Here is a 21,935-nt window from a genome sequence, read left to right as displayed (position 1 = left end):
GGGATGTGGGAATGCAGGTGGGGCAAGGTATAGAGACTGGAGCCTGGGAGGAGAGCAGGGGCCAGCTCGTGTGAGGGAGAGGGGTCAGCTGTCCCAGCTGGGGGCGGACACCAGAGAGAGGAATCAGGGTCATGTCTGGCTCTCAGCCCAGCCCTACCACCAACTTACCACGTGCCCTTAGGCAACAGGCAGAGCTTTCCCTGTCTGTGGGGGAGGAGCTGGAGAAAATGATCTCCCAAGGCCATTCCTTTTTTGATTTCAGAGAAGCCTCTTTCCTACCTCTGCCTCTTTGCTCACAGCTTTCACCTGTACTAGGAAGGTATCTGCCCATGTTTCTTCACTGAGTCTGGTGAAATTGGCCATTTGCCAACTCCTCCAACCATCAACTCCTCCAGGAAGCCTTCCAGACTGATTCTCCAGCTAGAAGTAACCTGTCTCACATATGCTGCTTGACTTACCTTCTTTGAGGTTCATCCTTTCTTGTTCCTCGTATCGTTTCTGTTGCGCTCCAGCCTTCCTGGGTTCAAAGTGCGTCAATCCAGAGCAGATAGGTAGGGCAAAGGAAAGAACCAGCTGCCCTGGGTTGAAATTTGAGCTCTGCATCACTGGCTTTATGAGAACGCAGTGACATACTCTCACCCTTTTTAATAGTTGAGGAAACAGATGCTCCGAGAGGGCAAGTGACTCACTCAAGGTCACCCAGCAAGGGAGCAGCAGAGTGGGGGCCAGAACCCAGATTGTCCTGATGCCAAAGCTCTTTCCTCTCTCTGCCATTACCCTCAGGGCTCCCTCCTCTCTTCCACAGACCCCACACTGGTGAGACTCCACCCACTTGGGCACTTCTCCACTGGTTCCAGACAAAGCAAATTATTCTCTGGGTGCTAATGACTGGGGAGTGGGCAAGATTGGGGTAGTTATTTCCTCCCAGGCTAGGCCTTGCTTACTGGCAAACTTGCCTAGACCCTACAGTCAGGGGCCAGGCATTCAACGCCCCGTCTGCTTTTGTCTCTTTCTGGGAGTCACTATCTCTGTGTGGTAGATGGAGGGGGTTGGCCGAGGTGGTCATTTGGTCTCTTCCTGTTCTGAGAAGCTCAGTCTTCTGTCTCTGGAAGGAACAGTGCAGCAAAGCCCTCTCTGCAGGGGAAGGGTCAGATCTCCCCATCGGTGTTAAGGGGCGGGGGTTGGCTATCTCCAGGGTGCCAGCCTGAATTTCAGCTGGGGGTTGGGGAAAAAGTAAAGAAGTGAACTTGGTAGCTGCCATCCCTCATGGGCTGCCTGCAGCCCAGAGCCCTAAGCATTAATGCTTGAAATGATGGAGAACAATGCCTGGGAGCTCCCTGGAGGTGGGGCCAGATTCGATCCATTCTTGGGGCCCCAGATCTCAGCACAGGCTCGGCAGACGCGAGGATTTGGGAAAGTCTCAGTGTCTAAGCTGTCCTTGCTTCACTCCATGCCTCCCCCCATGACATTCCTTCCTTCCCTCCAACCTGTTTTGAAAGCCTACTCTAGTTGAGGACTGGAAACTCATGATATGGTGTGAGGTTGGGTATAAGAGGGCCCTAGGGAGTAAATGTAAGTACAGAGAGATATGAGCTGAGACGCATGGTAGGGGGAGGCAGCGTGGACAAAGCCAATGGCCACCTCTCTCTGAGCCTCAGACTCCATGTTTTAGGCTGAAGGAACCTGACCTGAATTCCCTATGGGCTCAGGGCTCACCCTCCCCCACCCAGGCACTCCTCACTATTTTTAAGGTCATCTTGGGTCTAGATGGGATAGCCAGGGCTGGAACTGGGAACAGAAAGTCCCAGCACAAGGTGCCTGACCCAGCTTGGAAACCACCAGAAAGTGCTTGGCCTCCTCCCCCACCCTGCACGATCTCCCTCAAGAAGCAACAGCTGGGAGGCCTGCAAGAGCTGGACCTCAAGCATGCTATTGTCATCCCAACAGACCACCCGAAGCCCTGCGAGGAGGAATTTCCCAATAATGACAGCCAAGCCCTTCCTGCCTCCGACTCTTCCCCCTCCAGAAACTCACTAGGCCACACTGGAAACTGGAGCCCCCAGGGCCCCCACCCCACCCCACCCCCACCTGGGCCCCTCCTCCCACATTCCCAGGCTCCAGCCCTGTCTTCTGCCTCCCTCAGTTTAGCTCTGTTCAACAATCACGTTTTTAAGCCAGGCCAGGCCTTGAAAGATGAGAAATGGTTTGCTGGGGAGGAAAGACTCTCCAGGCTGAGGGTACAGCATGTGCAAAGGCGGAGGGGTGAAAAGAATAGGATGAATTTGGGGAATGGCAAGCATCTACGCGGCCAGAGAATACTGTTCGCTAGGGGTGGTTAGATGAGACAGGAGCGGTTCCCAGGGGCCTTGACCTTCTGCGGCTGAGATGTCTGTTCTCACATGGTATAGACGGGGTAGGAAGGGAGGAGGGGGCCAACTGTTGTGAGGATAACAGTGTGCCCGGCATGGCATTTCCCTGCAATCGTACAAACACTCCATGAGACGGGTGCTCTTCTCTCCTTCCAGAGAAGGAAACTGAAACTGACTTTGGCTAAGCCTCCGAAGGTCACACAGCTCCGGGGTGGCAAAGCAAATATTTGAATCCAAAGTCTTCTGACCCAGAGGATTTCAGCAGGGACATGGTCCTTCAGGACACAGGATGGGACAGGTTCTGCCCTGGGGAGCTCACTGCTTCATCAAGGGGACATAAACAGTGCAGGAGACTGCCCCGCACTGCCCTGCAGAGGAAGGTCTGAGGGAACTGGCCCAGGAAGGGGTTTTACGGAAGGAGAGCAGCTGGCATGGGCCGCAGGAGCTAGGCAGGAGGGACCAGCAAGCTGAGGGCATACAGAGCAATCTAGGCGGTAAGAAGGGCTCAAGGAAGGGGTTGGCCACGCTGGCTTCTTTCTCTAACACCTCTGGAGAGGTATCTGTCATGGTTACGAGGGACGGATTGCCCAATATCGGCTGCTGGGAATATTTCCCTTCCCAGGCTCGGGCTGTGGGTGTGTCAGTGCTGGAAGCAGGTAGGTTTTCCAAAAACATCTTGGCGCCTTTGTGACACTGTCCCCTCCCTCCACCTTGGCACCTGAACGCAGTTCCAGGTGGGTTCCTCTTTTCGCTCTGTTCTCTTCAGATGGGGCACAAGGTGGGGGCGTCTCACTCTCACTGGGCAAGTTGCCCACTCGTGGCTTCTGTGACCTTCTTTCCACTTTTGTCTCCAGACAGCCAGAGATCTGACTCCCACCCGTATCTCTTGAGGGCTCTAGGAGCCCCCTAAACATCTCTCTCTTGGTGTGCCCCACCCCCCCACCACGACCCCCAAACTCACCACGGCCGAGGCTGAACTCACCACCACTTTGCAAACCCTCAATGATGGCATGCCCAGATATAGACTGTGCCTCTCCCCGCTCTACCCCCGCCCCCCAGGACTCCTCGGCCTCCTGCACCCCCTGCAGCTGATCTTCCACCAAGTCCTGCCCATCCTTCCTCCCCACTGTGGTACCCAAGGTCATTACTCTCCTTTCCCACTGCCACGACCTAGCCCAGGCCCCATGCTCACTCGCTGCTCTGGACCCACTCCTGCCTTCTCCTTGGTCCCTGCCCATTGCCTGACTCTTCCACGCCTGCCCCCCACAGGCACGCAGGTCTCTCCAGGTGGCCACATCAGACCTCATCCCTGGGCTCAGAACAGAGCCCAGCCCTTCAACCTGGCATTCAGGCTCATCGTAGCCTGGCTCCTCCAACGGCGCCAGCACCCCACCACCCCCACTGCATCCCCACCTTGGCCCCAGCGCTCCAGCCTTGCCAGACCATTTGTTCCCTGAGCATTCTTTGTACTTTGATCCTTCTGGTCTTTTCTCTGATGTTTCTTCCTTTAGGAAGCCTTCCAGAACCTTGCAATCTAGGCTAGGGCCTCTGCTGTGTTTCTGTAGTCTTGAAACTCCTTATGTTATGTCAGTGAGCTCATGTCACTGGGATTCTGTGTTAGACGTCTGCCTCCCACCTCCCCCCCCACAGACACTGGAAGCTCCCTGAGGGCAAGGACCGGGGCTGCTGGCCTCTAAGTCCCCAGCAGCCTGCCTCAGAGAGCTGTCGGGGTGTGTGGAACCAATCTTCATTGTCACTTCTAGAACCAGCAGAGACCAGTTCTGCCCCTGTGGAGACCCTGGACAAGTCATGGTCCTCTCTGGCCCTGCTTACTCACCCCTCAAAGGCCTAACCCAGCCCTGGCTTCCTGTCCGGTTGGCTCCCCAGCCCAGCGTTGCTGCGGAGTTACAGACACATAAAGAAGGTTCCTGAAAGCACATCAGGGAGGCACCCCCCCATCCCCACAAAGAGACCCCAACAGGGCAAATTGCCACATGCAGGCCCAGCATCTTGGGCCAGCTGACTGTTGCCATGTAAGAATGTGGGCCCAGGATTGCCAGATCTGCTAATCTTCCAGGAAAAAGCAAAAATCTGGAGTTTTATATGAAATTTCCTGTTTTTAAATGTTGGCAACTAACTTAAAAACACTCAGAAAGCAAGCGTTGCGCAAGCCCCCCAAAACGTCTAGAAGGCAGATGTGCCACCAGGCAGGACGGCCACGAGCTGCACAACTCCGGAGGGCACCACTCACTTCGTGGTGCACGGCCCACACAACCGCACACGGGGCCTCTGCCGGGGCCTCTCCGTTGTAACCTTTGCCGTTTATTCTATCTCTGCTAGTTCTTTTGATGGCCTTGGCAAATGGTGTGGGGGAGACGCCTTTCGTTCTCTTGTACAGGGAAGTTATTAGAAGAAGAAAAAAAAGGACCTTGGAATGCGCCGGTGGGATGGGGCGGGTGTGGGGAGAGGACAAGAAATGGCAGAGGGAGGCATCCAGAAGGGTCTGTGTTGCTTCAGGGATCAGGGGGACGGGAGTGAGTGATGCCAGGGCTGAGTCTCCCACAGGAAGGAATATTGTTTTTTCTGGGGCCTGGTGGCCAGACCTGGAAATAGATTTCCTGGTGAGTTTGGAGCAAAGGCTGACAAAACTGCCACTTGCGGGATATCCTGATGTTGACAAAGGACATTAGCCTGTGTGACTCTCACATAGGCTTGAGAGGCAAGGTTTAGTATTCCTATCTCACAGAGGCTCAGAGAAGTCTAATCAAAAATCAAAATCAGGTCCCCTGGAGTATGGGACTCAGGTCCCCACATGTCCTTCTTGCCGCGTTTCTCTCTCCAGCCTTGCCCTGACAGCACTCTCTGAGGCCATTAGAAGGGGGTGTTGACTTACCAGTGAATGACCAGCTCTTTAAAGAATCAGCTGGTAGAATTGCAGTCTCCCCATAAAACTACCTTTGACAAAGCCCAGAAGGGAAGCCAGGTTGGAATAAGAAATGTCTACATGGGGAGTATGTTTCATTTGTTCTAAGGCCATCTTAGCAACCAACCTTCTTTTGGTTGCTGTTGGGGGCCCAGGAGTCAGGCAGATCTGGGTTCCAGTCCAGGCTTTGCCATTTACCAGCCCCAGGATCCTGAGTAAGTTGCTTCCCCTCTCTGTGCCTCAGTTTCCTCCTCTGTATCATGGAATCACAGCAGCTATCTCTGAGGGGTGCTGGGAGGATTGGTGAGTGAGCTCAGCCCAGCCCAGCCCAGCCCAGTACATAGTGTTGCTTGGTCTGTGGTAGCCCCTCAGAAAAGCCCCTAGGACAAGCTCCTCCAAGACACTTCCTGTAGGGAATGAGGGTGAGCCAGAGAGCTGGGTGTCCCAGCCTCCCGCCTTCCCCTCCCTCTGGGGCTGAACTTTCTCTGGATTCTCCAGTTCCAGATGTGGCAATGCTCCTTGCAGTCACAAAGCAAGTATGGCAGCTAGCGGGGAGTTTGTGGCAGGACAGACAGCTGACAGAAAGACTGGCTGCCCGATGGGGAATCGAACCCCATTAACTGCACACCTGCTACGCATTGTGTTTGTGCCGGCTCCCCCCACGTTACTGACAGAACCTGCTGATAAGACAAAGTCTATTGTTTACTGTGAGGAGGGATAAGACCACTTCTCAAAGCTTTGGCCGTGGTTCAGAGCGGGGAGGTAAGGTCAATATTTGTTGAGAGTTGAAAGTTTGTTTTAAGGCTGGTCCTTTAGTGTGGGGAGGGAGGAGAGGTGGGAGGCTTGCCTGAGATTGGGTAAGAATCACGATACAGCGGTTCGGTGGTGGAAATAACAAGGTGAAGATTTTGCAGGGAGAGATTCAAAGAGTCGGAGGCACACACTCTGTGGATGGTTTCCTTTGAAGAGTCCCGAGGTCTTTCAGAAAGTTCCTGTAATGAACAATGAAGCCATTTGTTTGAGCTGGTGAGTCTGGGTTAGAGTAAGAGGAAAAATGCGAATGAAGACAGTGGCCTTGCAAGGCCAAGTTCGTATGGACAAGACGGTGTGGTTTCAGGCTTTTGGTGTCTAGGCTGAATGGGGGGTGGAAGGATCTGGTTCTCAGTGGGCACTTTCTGCCTGGGATGTCGGGATTACGATCTCAGCCCTGCAGATGAGGTAGCAAAGGGGCCACTGGTCTCAGGCCACACAGCAGGACTGCAGCTGGCAGGGACTCAAATCTGGGCAATTGCGTCTGAAGCTAGCGAGTGTGCTTGGAGGGAAGGGGTCCCAGGTCCTCCTTGTGGGAAGATGGGCCTTGGATGAGAGGGAGAGATAATCCAGGGGTGGACGGATGGTGCTGTCAGAAGGAGGCGTTAACTTGGAGGGGCCAGGTGCACGTGGAAGGGAATGGGTTCGGCTGGGCCCTGTGGCCTCGGAGGCGCTGGAAGGTTATCGGGAGAGGAGAGGGTAATTGTCCCCAGTGGGGCCTCCTGTGTCTCATGCCTGGGCAGGTGCTAGATGCCTCAGCTCCTTGAGGTAGATGCTGTCTCCTCCTCTGGAAGAGAAGGCAACAGCTCAGAAAGATGAAAGCGCGTGTCCGGGCTCACACCGCTGCCGCTGGTGGAGCTGGGGCTCAGACCCAGGGCTGAGGACTTTGAAACCCCTGCTCAGCCCCACTCCTGCCTGGGATTTTCTGTTTGCAGCTGCGAGGTGACTGGAGGAGGTAGGACTTTGAGCTTTTCCATCAAAAAACAGGAAGAGAAATCTAGCCTTCCCTGTCAGGCTGCTCTCTGAAACCTTAGTCCTCATCACCCTGGATTCAGCTGGTGTGAAGAATGCTGATTCTTGCCCACAGAGGGGGTTGCTAGGGGCAGAGCTTCTGCCTTACAGACTTTCGGAGTCTCTGAGTGAGCTGAAGGTCTGCGGCTGACAGACGTGCAGGATGACTGTCTGACTAGCCAGCTAGCTCGGCTTGCCTCAACAGACCAGTCTCCTGAGAGACAGCCAGACCAGTGACTTACCAGCTGATGGACATGAGTGGGCCTGTGTGAACAGCCAGCCATGTCACCAACTGACAGGCACCCAGACCCCTTGCCTGCCCACTCTGGGGATGTGGGCTCCAGCCCCGGGAACCACCTGGCCTACCTGGAGCTCTAAAACCTGGCGGCCCACCTGGGAGAGAAACAAGTTGGGATTTTTTTCCTGGGGCCTGGCTCCCTGTCTCATTCCCACAGGCCACCCAGGCCCAGCCCAGGTCCACCCCCACAGCGACCCCCTCTCCTGTCAGGGGTGACCCCTGCCAAAATGCTCACAGGATGGGAAGGCCCTGGGAGATGTCACATGAGGAGAATGTACTTTCCTGGCTCAGGACCCTCCTTCCGAAGGGAGCTCTGTCCTTACTTAGAGAGTCAGACTGTTTGTCGCCAGCCTCCTCAGGGGCCTCAGCCCACAGGAAGAGCTTGAAGAGGCCTGGCCACCCACCTGACCAGCCCCTTTCAGTGACCAACTGACCGCCCAATGCACTGACTGATCCCAGGGGCCACGGCTTCCCTCCTTCATCCAGAGGCTCAGACTAGGACTAACCCACGGGAAGGAGGAAGATTCTAAGTTGGTCCACTGCTCTTCTGTCCCCCTCCCTTCTCCATATGCTGGACTTCTTTCAGAGCCGGGCCTCCTGGTCAGTGACTTCCGCCCTCCCGGACTCAGCTCCAGCCTCTTCCCTGGTTGGCCTGGCCCCTTGGTGGGTGCTCACTGCCAGTTAGGTTTGGTTGGGCCGCGCCAGAGAAGAGCGTTGTGCTTCTTCCCCTCATCAGACCTGTGCAAGGAGCGTGGAGTGGTTTTGAGGTGAACACGTGGCCTTGAGTCCCTGCACCGACGTTTCCAGCAGAGCTAGTTCCCTCAGAGTCTCAGTGTGCTCTTCAGATGTACAGAGAGAATGGAGGCACCAAGGCCCAGAGCTGGGGGAGGAGTCAGGAGCACGGAGAGCACGCGTGTGAGGGCGTAGCTGCATTAGGGCACCTAGCACAGCCTCGTGCATTAGGGCACCTCGTGCACCAGGTGACGCTGGTGAGCGAAACCAGTGCTGGGAAACGGTCCCATCAATCTCCTCTGGGGGAGTCCACTCAGGAGCCCCCTCACCTCCTCGTCTCCTTCTAAGTGACCTCCGCGGAGCCCGTCCCTTCGCTAGGTCAACCCCTTATCTCCTCCCTGACAGGTGTCACTTTGGTTTCAATATCTTGTTTCCCCTGAATCCTTACGCCCCCCAGGGCACTCCTCCCCAGCCACACACACTTCCATTTCTTCAGTCAAATTCCTTAAGCTATTTGAATAGACATTTCTCCAAAGAAGATACACAAATGGCCAATAAGTCCATGAAAAGATGCTCAGCATCATTAGTCATTAGGGAAATGCTAATCAAAACTGCATGAGATATCACTGCAGACCCACCAGGGTGGCTATAATCAAAAAGACACAATAATAAGTATTAGCAAGGACGTGGGGAGATTAGAACCATCATCCCCTGCTGGCGAGCGTATACAACGGCACCACCACTTCGGAAGACAGCTCGGCAGTTTCTTAAAAAGTTGAACAGAATTGCCACATGACCCAGCAATTCCACTCCTGGCTGTATACCCAAGAGAACTGAGAACATAAGCCGACACGGAAACGTGTACAACCTATGAACGTTCACAGTACCTGAACCAGAAACAAAACATGACGTATATACAGCGGGGTATTATCCAGCCGCAGGAAGGAATGTCGTACTGGCGCGCGCTGTGACATTACGCTACAGGAAAGCGGAAGGCAAAAAATTACGTATTGTACTATTTCGTTTTTATGAGTTTATATGGAATATCCTGAGTGGGCAAACCCAGAGAGCCAGAAGATAGATTTGAGGTTGCCAGGAGCTGGGGAGAGGGAGGACTGCTAACGGGTATGGGGTTCCTTACTGGGATGGTGAAACTGTTCTGGAATGAGTGGCGATGATGTATGCCCTTTTTCATAAACCAAAACCCACGTACTTGTGTGCTTTGCAAGGGTGGGGCTTATGGCATAAGAATTACACCTCCATTGAAAACAATTCCTCAGGCTCCCAGATACCTTGTGTGAGGAGTGCAGACCCTTCACCGTGGCCCCTCCCTGAGTTAGCCTTCGGGGTCTGGAGATGGAGAGTCCCCACGTCCCTGCCTGGCTCAGGGGTGTCCTTGCGTCAGTTTCCAGGCTCCAGAAGGAGCTTGTTCAATGAGGGGAAACTCCTGCCAGGTTAAGAAGCATATGAAACAATGGGAGAGGCTTCCGCGGGAAGTGGGGCCCCAGGAGGGGAGGAAAGCCTAGGGGGTCCGTTTCCATTTAAGTGGAAGGGTGGAGTCTCCCAAGGCCGGACTTCCGAGCTCCTCACTGAGATGAAACATCAGGAGACCCTAGGAGATGCCCCTGAATGGGGTTCAGCCTTCCTCTCACTGCGGTGAGTGGGATACAGGCATGGTTACCATGGTTACCAGGGAGCAAACCAGACATGCCTAACGGGGCCAAGGATCCAGGTTCTAAGCACAGCTCTGCCTCTCGAGTCATCACCACACTTGGGGAATTCAGTTTGTCCAGGGTGAGGAGGTGGTTAAGGGATGACCTCTGAGGGCCCTTTCTGCAGCGACCAGCAATACGGCTTGATGTATGACTTAGAGATTGGGCTAGGTAGCTCTGGGACTACATGCGGGGTGCTGCCCTGTGGGAGCATGGGTACCTGTTCTGAACCACTCCCAGGAAAAACCTTTATGCCCTATGCACCAAGCCTTGACCCTGCACCTGACCCCACACCTGTGATCCTACCCTGAGCCAGACGACTCTGGGAGCACCAGATGTCTCACAGCTAAGGCTGCACGTTCTTACTGCCGGAGTCCCCGCTTGAAGGATATGGAGTGTGGCCGGCAGCTTCTCTCTAGAAGGAAGGTTGATGCTGGGAATGGAATGAAGGTGGGAGACAGGTGGTCCCAGCTGGGACCCGGCTAGCATGGGCACGTGGAGCACGTACCTTCTCAGGAAGGGCCCTCCCATCCCTGGGCCTCAGGAAGGCTGAAGGTGGTCAGATTCTCAGATTGCCACCAAGCCCCGGAACACCTTGGGTGACCTGGGGCAGGACCGTTCTCTGGGATTCCCTCTCCACTCTCACCTCCTGGATGTCTGTCCCACAGGGCCGGTGAGTGAGGATCCCCAGATGCCAGACAAGGACACCAAGGCTATGATGGGTGCGGAAGACACACCCGGAGGCAAGGCCAGCCCGAACTCTCAGGACTCACGGCGAAGTGTGTTCCACAGCATCAAGGTATCGCTCAGGGCCTGCCGGGAACAGGGCTGTCGGAGCCTGGCAGGGAAGGCTGTGCAACTCCAAGCAAGCTGCTGCCTTTCTCTGAGCCTCAGTTTCCTCATCTGTAAGACGGGTGGCTGTGAGCATCAAAGGGAGAATCTACTAAATATTTAGTGTGGTTTGGGGCACACGTTCCCTCCTTCCAGAGAAGGGCTGCTCTGTGGGCAGTGGGGGACCAGGCTCCTTGCCTCCCATTTCCCTAGAGCGAAAGAGAAGGACCCCAGGGGCCCTGAGTCCGATGAGTGTTGGGGAGCTCTGGCTCCTCCAGGGGCAGCCCTAAACATCCAGGCATCCCCTGGGTGCCAGGGCCTGTCTTGTTTGGTCCTTGTGGTAGCCCTGAGGGGTAGGGACGCGGTCCTTGTTGTGTATAAGAGGAAACCGAGACTCAGAAGAACAGAGTGAATATTTTTAAGCTCTGGCATAAACACCCTTCTTTGAAGCTAGTTTTTCTTCTCCTTGGAATTCTGCCAGTTCATCAGGAGGGAGGCCCGGATGTTTGGGGTGGGGCTAGGTGGGGTGGGCAGCTTGAGGATTCAGTATATGCAAGTGGTCTCCCAGGGGAGCTCTAGGGAAGGAGTGGGTGGGCTGGGGTGGAGAAGGCTCTCCAGGAGAGCTTCCTGGAGAAAGGGGCAGGGTGGTGGAACAGGAAGGGAGGTCCAGTCCAGCCCAGGGGAGTTCCGAGGGTCAGAGTGGCTCCCATCATTCTCGGCCCCAGATAGACCCTACTCTCAATCATGTGGGTCTCGGGTGGTACCGAGACCCCCTGAAGGTACCCAGGAGAGTGTGTGTAGTTTCTAGGCCTGTGTGAGAAGCCATGGGCTACTCCAATAACTCTCTCTCTCTCCCCGCCTCTTATTCTTGACTCTCCTCTCTCTCTCTCCTGTGTATCTGTCTCCTCTGACTCTGTTTCCCCATCTCTATTCCTTGCTCCTCCCTTTCCCCAACTCCATCTCTGTCTCCCAACCACCATCCCCTCTGACTGAATCCCCACCTATCTCTCTGCCCCTCCCTCCGCTGCCCCTGCCTCGGCCCCCCTGGCAGTTCTTCGTCCTGTGCCACAGCCTCCTGCAGCTCGCACAGCTCATGATCTCCGGCTACCTCAAGAGCTCCATCTCCACGGTGGAGAAGCGCTTCGGCCTCTCCAGTCAGACCTCGGGGCTGCTGGCTGCCTTCAACGAGGTACCGACCCTGGTGCAGCCGCAGGGGGTGGACGTTGAGGGAGACTCTCTCCCCCACCTCCTCACCCCCTCTCTCACTACCCTGACAGAAACCTTCCTGTCCCGGGGCCCAGAGGCAAGCCCGTCACAGCTTCCTCCCCAAATCTCCTCAGCCAGCTCCTTCCTCAGGTCCTGGTGGAGAAACTGGCCTCTGCCTCCTTGAAACATCACAGCAGGGTGGTCCTGCCCTTGGGGGCGCTCTAATGGTTGGGGTGTGGGCTATCACAGAGCTAGGCGGAATCCCCACACCCACCCACTCTTCCTTTGGTTCCTTGACCTGGCTATTGCCTGTCCCAGGAGGGACTCAGAGGAAGTCACTTCAATAGCAGTCAGATAGATTTAAATGAGATCAAAGGCAGCACTTGGGGACCAGCGGGTGGCGGTGGGTGGGGGAGGGGCCAGAGCTTGGCGTGTGTGTCTCCTTAGACTTGCCTGGTGATCCCTAAGTCTGGGGCCCACAGCTAAGTGGAGAGGAGTGGACGAGCTGCTTTGGGGGGATTTAGAGGTCAGGGTCCAGCTGTGCCCCAGCACCCCCTCCACCAGTTGTTTTCCACCTCAGAGAAGGCCACTGCCTGGAGGACTCTTTCTCCCCACCCCACAGCAGATTTCTAGGCAATTCTCTTGCCCTGGCCTGCCAAGGACACAGCATCCCCAGACGGTCCTCAGACCCCACCTCCAGATCTCAGAGGTGGGAAGGAAACTCATTACCTAGCTCTGGGGCCTTGGGGAAGTCACTCCCCACCTCTGGGCCTCAGGGTCCCACCTATAGAGTGGAGAGTGGCTATCCTTCTCAGGGTTTGTCCTCCTACCAACTCTCTTGTGGATACTGCCCCCCTCCAGCGGCAAGTAGCCTGGGGCCTGGGGCTCCGGGTGAGTATAACAGCCCAGGAGCAGCAGGGTAGGCAGCACACCCCAGCTTCTGGCGGCAGAGCCTGCCCTTTCTCTGCGAGCCCTCAGTCCGCTCCAGTGCCCACATCCTCAGTTTTTTATTTGAAGGCTTAAAATTTCAAGCCTTAGTCTTCTGGCTTCAGATTTTATTGTTTGTCTCCATCATGATATCCCAGAAACTCAAAAACCCTTTCATTGACTCTTCCGTGTTCTAACATGGGGTCCAGCCTGTTTCCCGGAATGAAATTGAATGGCTAGCCTTGTCCACTCTGCCCTCACTTCTCCCCGCAGTGGGGGCCGTGGGGCCCCTCCTAGGAGGACCCAGAATCTGCCTTGAGAGGGGCCCAGATAATTCTCAGTGTGTCAGCGAGTCCTGCGGACTGAGGGGAAGGCCGGACTGGTGATCGAAGCAGGGGGTTCTGGCCGCTGGAGGCTCGGCTCCACTCGCATGGGTCCCCTCATCCATTGGCAGGTGGGGAACACAGCCCTGATCGTGTTCGTGAGCTACTTTGGCAGCCGGGTACACCGGCCCCGACTGATCGGCTACGGGGCTGTCCTTGTGGCCCTGGCAGGCCTGCTCATGAGTCTGCCACACTTCATCTCGGAGCCGTACCGCTACGACCGTACTAGCTCTGGTAAGAGCAGGAAGGGCTGGGCTGGAGACGGACCCTAGGAGCTTCCCAGGGCCCTTGCCGGTCCTCCCCACTCCCTCGGTCCCAGCCTGGGCGGGTCCTTCTGGCAGTCCTGGGGAGTGGGGTCATCCTGGGGCGGCGGAAGCGTCACCCTCTGGGCCTCCCTTGGTCAGGGCCTGCTTGTGTGTCACTGTGTTTTTGAGGCGGAGAGAATTTACAACACAGCCTCCTTTAGGGCTTGCAATAGGTCCTCAGGAAATGTTCGCAGAGTAATAATGATGTCACGAACCGCGTATGGTTCTTCTGAGTTCTCTGTGTGTGGTAGTGCATTTAATCCTCACCAGAAGCCACGACATGAATGAAAGAACGAATGAGTGCATGAACGAATTAAAAAATGAAAGTATTTTAGACAGGAATTGTGAAGCCCAGTGAGATTTTGTTGAGGGCCTACTCAGCTAGGTGCCTGTCCCTTGGAGAATAACCCAAGCACCTGAGCTTCATTCTTTCCATATTCCATCCACCCATCCAGCTACCCACGCATCTATCACCCACCTATCCATCATCCATCCATCATCCATCCATCCATCCATCATCCATCCATCATCCATCCATCCATCCATCCATCCATCCATCATCCATCCATCATCCATCCATCCATCCATCATCCATCCATCCATCATCCATCCATCCATCATCCATCCATCATTCATCCATCATCCATCCATCATCCATCCATCCATCCATCCATCATCCATCCATCCATCCATCATCCATCCATCATCCATCCATCCATCCATCCATCATCCATCCATCATCCATCCATCCATCCATCCATCATCCATCCATCATCCATCCATCCATCATCCATCCATCATTCATCCATCATCCATCCATCATCCATCCATCCATCCATCCATCCATCCATCCATCATCCATCCATCATCCATCCATCCATCCATGTGCATCCATCCATCCCGTGGTCCACCCAATGAACCTTAGTACAGCCTACTTTGTGTGAGACCCTCTCGGGGAACTCAGTCTTGCCTCCAGGGAGCTTCCAGCCTGGGAAGGGAGACAGAGGTGATCAAAGACCCTGCAGCATGTCACTTGTGTGAGGAGGGAAGCACGGGGACCAGCCTGGCATCATAGAAGCCTTCCCAGGGGAAGAGTGCTGTCAGAGCATCTCCTCCCTTGCTCCCACCCCAGAGCTCCCCCTCTGTGCCAGGCCCCGGCGCGGAAAGAGGGAGCAGTACGACCAGCCCCGAGAAGTTCCCGGGGAGGCACAGGTTAGAAGCCTGGGCCGTGCTGCTGCAAGTAGGAACTCCAGCTCGTCAGGAGTCGGCCGGAGAGAGCTGGCAGAGCCCTGATTGAGGTGGGGGGTAAGAAGAAGGGGGACGTTTCGAGTGCAGGGAGCCGCAAGAGCAATGGCCAGGAGGTGGGCAAGTAGACTGTGTGTGAACAGCTCAGAGTAGGCTCTCGAGGTCCAAGTGGAGAGCTGTCAAAAGGCCTGATTAGAATGCTGGGGAAAAAAATACATTTCTGGGTCCAGAATTTTCACTTTAACGGAGCTTTTTCTGTGCAGGGTCATACACGTTCTTCCTCCTCCCAGCCACACAACACCCCTCTGCCCCGGGCACCCCGGGAGAGCCTGAGCGCAGCCCCTCCCCTGCCTGAGCGCGTCTCGGATGAGTACGCCAGGCTTTGGTGCCCGCCCGGCACTGGCCTGCTGTGGCATCCCGGACTAGTCCCTCCGCTCCTCCTTCATCCAACATGAATTCGTTTCTTTATCACTAATACTTCTGTACCAGGCCCCTGCGAGGCCCTGGCGTCCCAGGGGAGCAAAAAGAAGACAGAGCCCTACGACAGTCGTCGCCTGTAATGTCTAGGCGCTGTGCATGGGCAGCTCTCACTGTGCGCACAGCCCTGTGGCGGGTGTTAGCAGCTTCCTATTTTACAGGGGAGGAAACTGAGGTTCAGAGAGAGGGGGCATCTCCTCCAGGCCCACAGCTCATGGGGCCATGACGTGTCCAGGCAGCTTGGCTCCAAGCCACTGAATTATTGTGCTTCTGAATTCTCAATTTCTGTAGAACTTTCATCTAGGAGACTCTTGAGAGGTGAGGCAACTGAGGCCCAGACGGGCTGAGGGCCTCCGTCGAAGTCTCCCAGGCTTCAACTCAACGCAGCCTTGGTGGAAGGCCCAGGTCCTTGACCCTGGTTCACATGGATTTTTCTCAGAGTCCCAGCTTCCAGAAAGGCTGGGCCGACCACAGAGAGAAGGCCACATCTACACCCACATTTGGGATAATAATAGCACGAGGGTCTCTTCAAGTTTGCTCACCAAATATTGGTGAGCTACAGGGAGCAACTGTCTGGTACTAAATTAAGATATTCCCCTCTGCTGAACTCTGCCTCTGTGTCCTAAGCTGACACGGAGCCCACCCAAAATGGAGGCCAAGGGCCCTAGGGCCTTCCACAGTCCAGCCCCAGCGTCCCTCCCCTGACTGGCCCTGACTTCAGCCCTGGCCTTGTCCCTCACGCTCTGCGAATCCGCCATGCTGAACTTCTCAAGCCCTCGGGTTTGCGTGTGCTGTGACCTCTCCCTGGAGCACCCCTCCCACCTTCTCTTTCTGGAAAATCTTGTTCATTCTTGGCCCCGCTCAAACTCAATCTCCTTGGACAGCCCCACCCCACCCGAGAGCCACGGTTGCCACGGCACTTCCCCATAGCTCTGCTCAGCAAGGTGGCGTAGGGCAGTTTAAGAGCATGGACTCAAAGCCATGTTGCCTGGGTTCCCATCCTGGCTCTGCTTTTGCTAGTTGCTGCCAGAGCATCAGTTTCCTCGTCTGTGCAATGGGCGTAATGAGCACCCCCATCCCCTAGGCTCGCTGGGGGGAGGGAGTCAATGGTTTATGCACACAGCACCCAGAATGGCCTTGCACCCAGTGCACACTGTGTGAAGAGTCCTAGCTCTCATCATAATATCTTTTATCGTCTCGTAGCGGACAGGCCGCAGGATTTTGAGGCTTCTCTGTGCCAGCTCACAGCCTCAGTCCCAGCCCCAACCCCAGCCGCCTCCAACAGCAGCTGTTCAAGCTACGCGGAGGCCCAGCACCTGACTGTGGTGGCCATAATGTTCACGGCACAGACCCTGCTCGGCGTGGGCGCGGTGCCCATTCAGCCCTTCGGCATCTCCTACATCGATGACTTTGCCCACGACAGCAACTCGCCTCTCTACCTTGGTGAGAACTGGGCTCGGAGGGAGGGCCAGGCTCGGAGGTTGGAGGATGAGAGGACGAGGTAGGGGCTGGGCATGAGTTCCTGACCTCTGCCCCGCGTGGCCAGGAAAGGTCTGGAGAAGCCCTGGAGTTTCCTGGGCCTGACCGCTCTTGCCTGTCGGAGACTGGGCAGGCGCTGCTCTGCAGACGGAGGGAAGCCAGGGCCAGGCGGCCTAACCCAGGCTTTGTGTTGCAGGGATCGTGTTTGCAGTGACCATGATGGGGCCAGGCATGGCCTATGGGCTGGGCGGCCTCATGCTGCGCCTTTATGTAGACATCGACCGGATGCCAGAAGGTGAGCCTCAAAGAACACACAGGCGTCCCCAGGGACACCCAGCTGCTAGCTCACGACCACTGGCTTCATAGGAGACACTGAGCCAGGGGGCTCACGTTCAAATCCTAGCGATCCCACTGACATTGGACATGCCTCTTAACCTCTGAGCCTCAGCTTCCTCATCTTTGAGACGCTCTCCGTCCCATCCACCTCCCCAAGCTGCGATCAGAATCGAGTGAGAGATGAAGCTAAGCTGCAAACACCACCAGACGGGCAGTCGTCACTGCTGTTCGGATGCCTCTCCACCCAGTCCCGTCCCCGAGCTCCCCCCGACCCCAGCCTGTGCTCGGATACACTGCGGGGCACACAGGGGCACGTATGCTCTTGGCCTGTAGGGAGCTCCTATCTTTAGGGGGAAAAAGACGCAGGTGAAACAGAGAAGCATGCAGGAGAGAACTTCTGGAGCAGGGCTCGGTGAGCTTGGGCCTGCTTCAGGTGGGGAATTTACTGGGTGACCGTCAAGGACCCTTCTAGTTCTGACCACCTCAGAGTCTGGGAACCCGTGCCGAGGGAACAGCAGTCTCAGATCCACGCAGTAGGAGGGGTGGGCCAAGGAGTGGGACAGAAGCTTGGTCTGAAGGCAGCCAGGAGTGGGGAGTGGTGGGGGTCCCCGAGCTCTGACCCCCTGCAGGGAGCAGGAGAGGATTCCTCTCCCCTGGAGATTTCCAGCAAGCCCTAGAAACCTCAGGGGACACACGTGTGAAGGGATGGACAAGCCGGTTCTGCTTCTTGTTCACTGGCTTTTGCTCAAGGATGCCTCCTGGGCAGGGGTAGCCCTGCCCTACTTTCCTTCCTTCTCGAAAGCGGGGCCCAGCAGCCAAGCGCGAGCTCTGGTTGGCTTCCTTAGGTTTCCCAAATGTGCCCCAGCCCCAGGGAAGGGGGTGTGTTTTCTGGCTCTGGTGACATCATCGTGGCAGAAATGGCTCCTCCACGGCCAGATGCGGTGTTCCCGTAGACAGATCTTCCTACCCTTTCTCATGCGGGGATTTCATGCGGTGGGCAGATCATGTCTGCCGCAGGCACAGACGGGTATGTGCGGAGCGGGGGAGCCGGGGAGATGCCTGGGCTCACACTCGCCGGGCTGGCACAGAAGCAGGGGAAATAATAGGTGGAGGAGGGAATTCGTACAAAAGCCAACTTCATCCCCAGCTTGACAGATACATTTGCCGAGCGCAGATTGCATAGTCTGGCCCCTGGCCAGGAGCGCTCAGGACCCAGCACCTGGGAACAAGCCCTACTCCTGGGGTTGGTGTCATCACGCAGCTGCGTCGTTGTCAAGTGTCTGCGGATGCTGTGGCAATGGAAGGAGGAGCTATCCGACTCAGCCTTGAGGTCAAGGGCTTGGATGGGAGAAGTGGGCACTCCAGCCAGGAGGCATATCTAGAATAATCTAGTCCTGATTACATCTGGGGAACTCGTTAAAGGGAAGCCTCCTTGGTCACCTTCTCACTCCACCCCGTGGTAGTTTCAAGTTGGTCTTAGGTATTTTTGACAAGTACCCTGGTGATTTAAATGATGTGGGTCTGAGAAGCACGAGAGTGGTCCTAACAATCAATTTAATAATAATAATAATCCCAACAGTAACAGTAAGATGAGGAAGAAGAACACATATCTGTACGGCCCATACCACGTGCTTTACCTGTGTTGGTTCCTCGATTCTCCCGACGGCCCTTGATGCAGTAAGACTACTGTCTGTATTTTATAGAGGAAGACACCGAGGCACAAAGAGGTTAAGTCATTTGCCCAAGGTGATGTTAGTCATGGAATTCAGACTCAGCAGTCCACTTCCGAAGTCCATCACCTTGACCGCTACACACAGTGCCTCCGTAGTTGAAAAGCTGAGCCCAGGAAGGCTCAAGGCCTTGCCCAAGGTCACACGGGACGTAAGGGGCAAAGCCACAACTGGAGCCTAGGTCTCCAGACTCTGATGTCTCAAACGCCTGTCCCAGGGTGGTGGCCAAGAAGGGACAGCCCATCCTGACCCTAACATCACCATGGTCTTCTCTTGCAGGTGGTATCAGCCTGACTTCGAAGGACCCCCGATGGGTGGGTGCCTGGTGGCTGGGCTTCCTCATCTCCGCTGGGGCAGTGGCCCTGGCTGCTGTGCCCTACTTCTTCTTCCCCAGGGAGATGCCCAAGGAGAAGCACGAGCTCCGCTTTCGGCGAAGGGTCTTGGCAGCCGCAGCCTCCTCTGTCAGCAAAGTAAGCCCCCTCCATGCGCCTGCCCTAGTCCAGGTTCCAGCCCCAACCGACGGGTCCTTGTAACCTTAACCTTCATCCCTCCTGAGCACTGACTTCACAGCTTACAAAGCCATTCTGTCCAGGCTCCGCTGATCCCCCAAGAGCCCCACACAGTGAATATGTCTTGGCCCTTCCACAGCTGAGGGGATCAGGGGTCCGAGGAGGAAGCGACCTAGCCAACATCACACGGCCAGCGAGGGCAGCACTGGGGTGAGAACCCCAACCTGTCTGAGCCCATGCCCTCTGTCTAACCATCACACTGTCTGCCTCTCTGCTCGTCCCTTCACGGTTTCTGTGAGTTCTGAACGTGCCGTGCAGGGGCAATGTTGAAAAGAAGGAGGAGGTGGAGAATGGGGGGGGGGTCTGAGAAGACTTCTCTGAAGGAGCGGGATTTGAGCTGGACTCTGAAGGCTGGTAGAAGCCTGGGGAGGGGAGAGGGGGCATTCTAGATGTGGACACGGCGTGGACAAAGGGTTCAGCTGTAGAAAGGAATCCAGCCTTTCCAGAAGCAGTGAGAGGCCAAACCTGTATTGAGTGCGTCCTCTGGGCCAGGTGTCAGGGCAACACTGGAGCTCAGCACGTGGCCTCTACCCTTAAAACAGGCACGGCCTAGTGGGGACCAAGATTCCTTGATAAGTAACAAGCCATGAGGTGGTTGAGGATATCTCGCTGAAACCCCCTGCTCGGCTGAAGGGCAGATGGTCTCTCCTCAGAGGAGATCCACTGGGCAGGAGAGACAGTTCTGCGTGGGGGGGGGGCCTCCAAGTTTTCCAGAGCCTCACCAAAACACGAGGCCTTAAAAACAATTAATTGGCTCCAAAGTACAAAAGAAAATGACAAAACAGAAACGTTTTATGAAAGTTCAGTGTGTCGTTAATGTTGACTTTACCAAATTTTCCTTGGCGCTCACACACATTTCATTACCTTCTGAAAATTTGCGCATTCGATTTTCTCTTTCCTCGAGTACCCACACACAACATTTCAGGGACCAAGTGTGTGGAGTGATTCTCATGCCGACCAGTTCTCTGTGCCACCTGCTAGGCGTCCCACAATTTCGCTCAACTCGGACGCTGTCTGCCCAGAGAGAGCATCTGAGCCCACAGCTTAGGGCTCGGTCCCACTACAGTCGCAGGTAGTAGGCCCGTCCCCAGGTTCCCCACAATTTTTGTCCTACTTGGCTACAAATCAGAGGTCCCCAGAACCCCTTTCTTGGATTCCATCATTTGCCAGAACAGTTCACAGAACTCAGGAAAGCACTTACTTCGTGTTTACCAGCCAATTATGCAATAAGGGATATGATAAAGGGTATTGTAAACAGCCAGACGAGGGGCTGCGTAAGGAGGGGCCTGGGAGGATCCAAACTACTGGAGCTTCTGTCCCTATGGAGTTGGGGTATGTCACCCTCCTGGCATATGGATGTGTTTACCAACCTTGAAGCTCCCTGAACCCCATACTATTAGGATTTTGTGGGGGCTTTCTCCACATAGACATGATCAATCCTTAACTCCATTTCCAGCCCTTTTCCCCTTTCTGGAGAATGGGGGGTGGGGGTGGGGGAGGTGAAAGTTCTAAGCTTGTAATCGTGGCTTGGTCTTTCTGGTGACCATTTCCCATCCAAGAGCTCCCTGAGAGTCATCTCATTAGGACAAAAGATGTTCCTCTCACCCAGGAAATTGCAAGGGATTTAGGAGCTTGGTGTCATTTCCTAGCACGCAGGAAATTACACCGATCTTAGGAGCTCTGTGTCAGGAACTGGGGTCAAAGACTAAATATTAGAAGATTCTCCTATGCACTCTTATTTACAAGAGTTTTAGGAGCTCTGTGTCAGGAATATATACATTTGCATATATATATATTTCTTATTATTTCACAGGGAAGTAATTGTTGAGAAATCACAATCATAAATTATTTGTTGCTAAGTAATTCTGGTTTCAAAGGGACGATTTGTAAAAAGCCTGTCGAATATCTTGCAGCAAGAATAATTCTATTTAATGAGGCATGTTGGTGCATTTGAATATTCTGGCTGTGATGGGAGAGAGGCCCTCCTTCTTAGAGCAAGAAAGTCTGGGCTTAGGAGAAAGGGCTGAAAATGTCTTCATCTAGAAAGGCTAGAATTTGAGCCCAAGTCTGTCCAAGCCCAAACCTGGGTGGTCTATGAACCCACGACCCATCCCCCACCCCCTGCTGGAACAGAAGTTTTATACGTGGGAGACCAGTGAAAATTGATGTGAGAACAGCCAATAGGGGCCAGAACAGAGGCAGCCTTGCCTGCCAGCTTCCAGAGCAGCTGGGAGCCCTGGAAGGAGGGTAAACGGAGGTCCCATGGCTCTATGGCGGGGTCCAAGCCGAGAAAGGGACAGAGGAAGTGTGCGGGGAGCAGTGGGGGCAGGGAGAGTGGTGCAGCCGCTCTGGCCATGGTCCAGGTGGGAAGCGGTGCGCTGGCAGTGGGGGGGGGGGGGGGGACAAAGAGAGGAGTCCAGGAGCCACCCAGGAGGGACACTGCTGGGGCCCGGGTGCTGCTCTGCTATGGGACATCCCAGGACAGTGCAGGGCTGGGCTGGTGCTGGGCTCAAAGGCAGGGGGAGGCAGGCCCTGCAGAGCGACGGGTTTCAGGGGAAGAAGGCAGCTTGAAACCACAGATGGCCCTTCCTG

General features: G+C 55.3%; 1 protein-coding gene across 2 annotated transcripts in view; it reads left to right on the top strand.

Annotated features, from left to right (window-relative positions):
• SLCO2B1 (solute carrier organic anion transporter family member 2B1) overlaps positions 1–21,935 on the top strand; it is a 46,200-nt gene that overhangs the window by 1,878 nt on the left and 22,387 nt on the right. The window contains exons 1-7 of one of the 2 annotated variants that reach the window (XM_044390866.3): positions 2,715–2,863; positions 10,524–10,654; positions 11,738–11,875; positions 13,274–13,436; positions 16,433–16,672; positions 16,905–17,003; positions 19,054–19,244. In XM_044390866.3, coding sequence (XP_044246801.2) covers positions 10,547–10,654; positions 11,738–11,875; positions 13,274–13,436; positions 16,433–16,672; positions 16,905–17,003; positions 19,054–19,244 — 939 coding nt within the window. In that variant the 5' untranslated portion in view covers positions 2,715–2,863; positions 10,524–10,546. Of the gene's footprint in view, positions 1–2,714; positions 2,864–10,523; positions 10,655–11,737; positions 11,876–13,273; positions 13,437–16,432; positions 16,673–16,904; positions 17,004–19,053; positions 19,245–21,935 lie in introns of those variants that run through there. The other variant, XM_026518109.4, reaches the window with a different exon arrangement.

The sequence above is a fragment of the Ursus arctos genome, unplaced genomic scaffold (assembly GCF_023065955.2).
Source record: "Ursus arctos isolate Adak ecotype North America unplaced genomic scaffold, UrsArc2.0 scaffold_22, whole genome shotgun sequence".
NCBI classification, from domain to species: Eukaryota; Metazoa; Chordata; class Mammalia; order Carnivora; family Ursidae; genus Ursus; species Ursus arctos.
The sequence above is the reverse complement of the archived record's forward strand: the minus strand, read 5'-3'. Positions and strand labels throughout refer to the sequence as shown.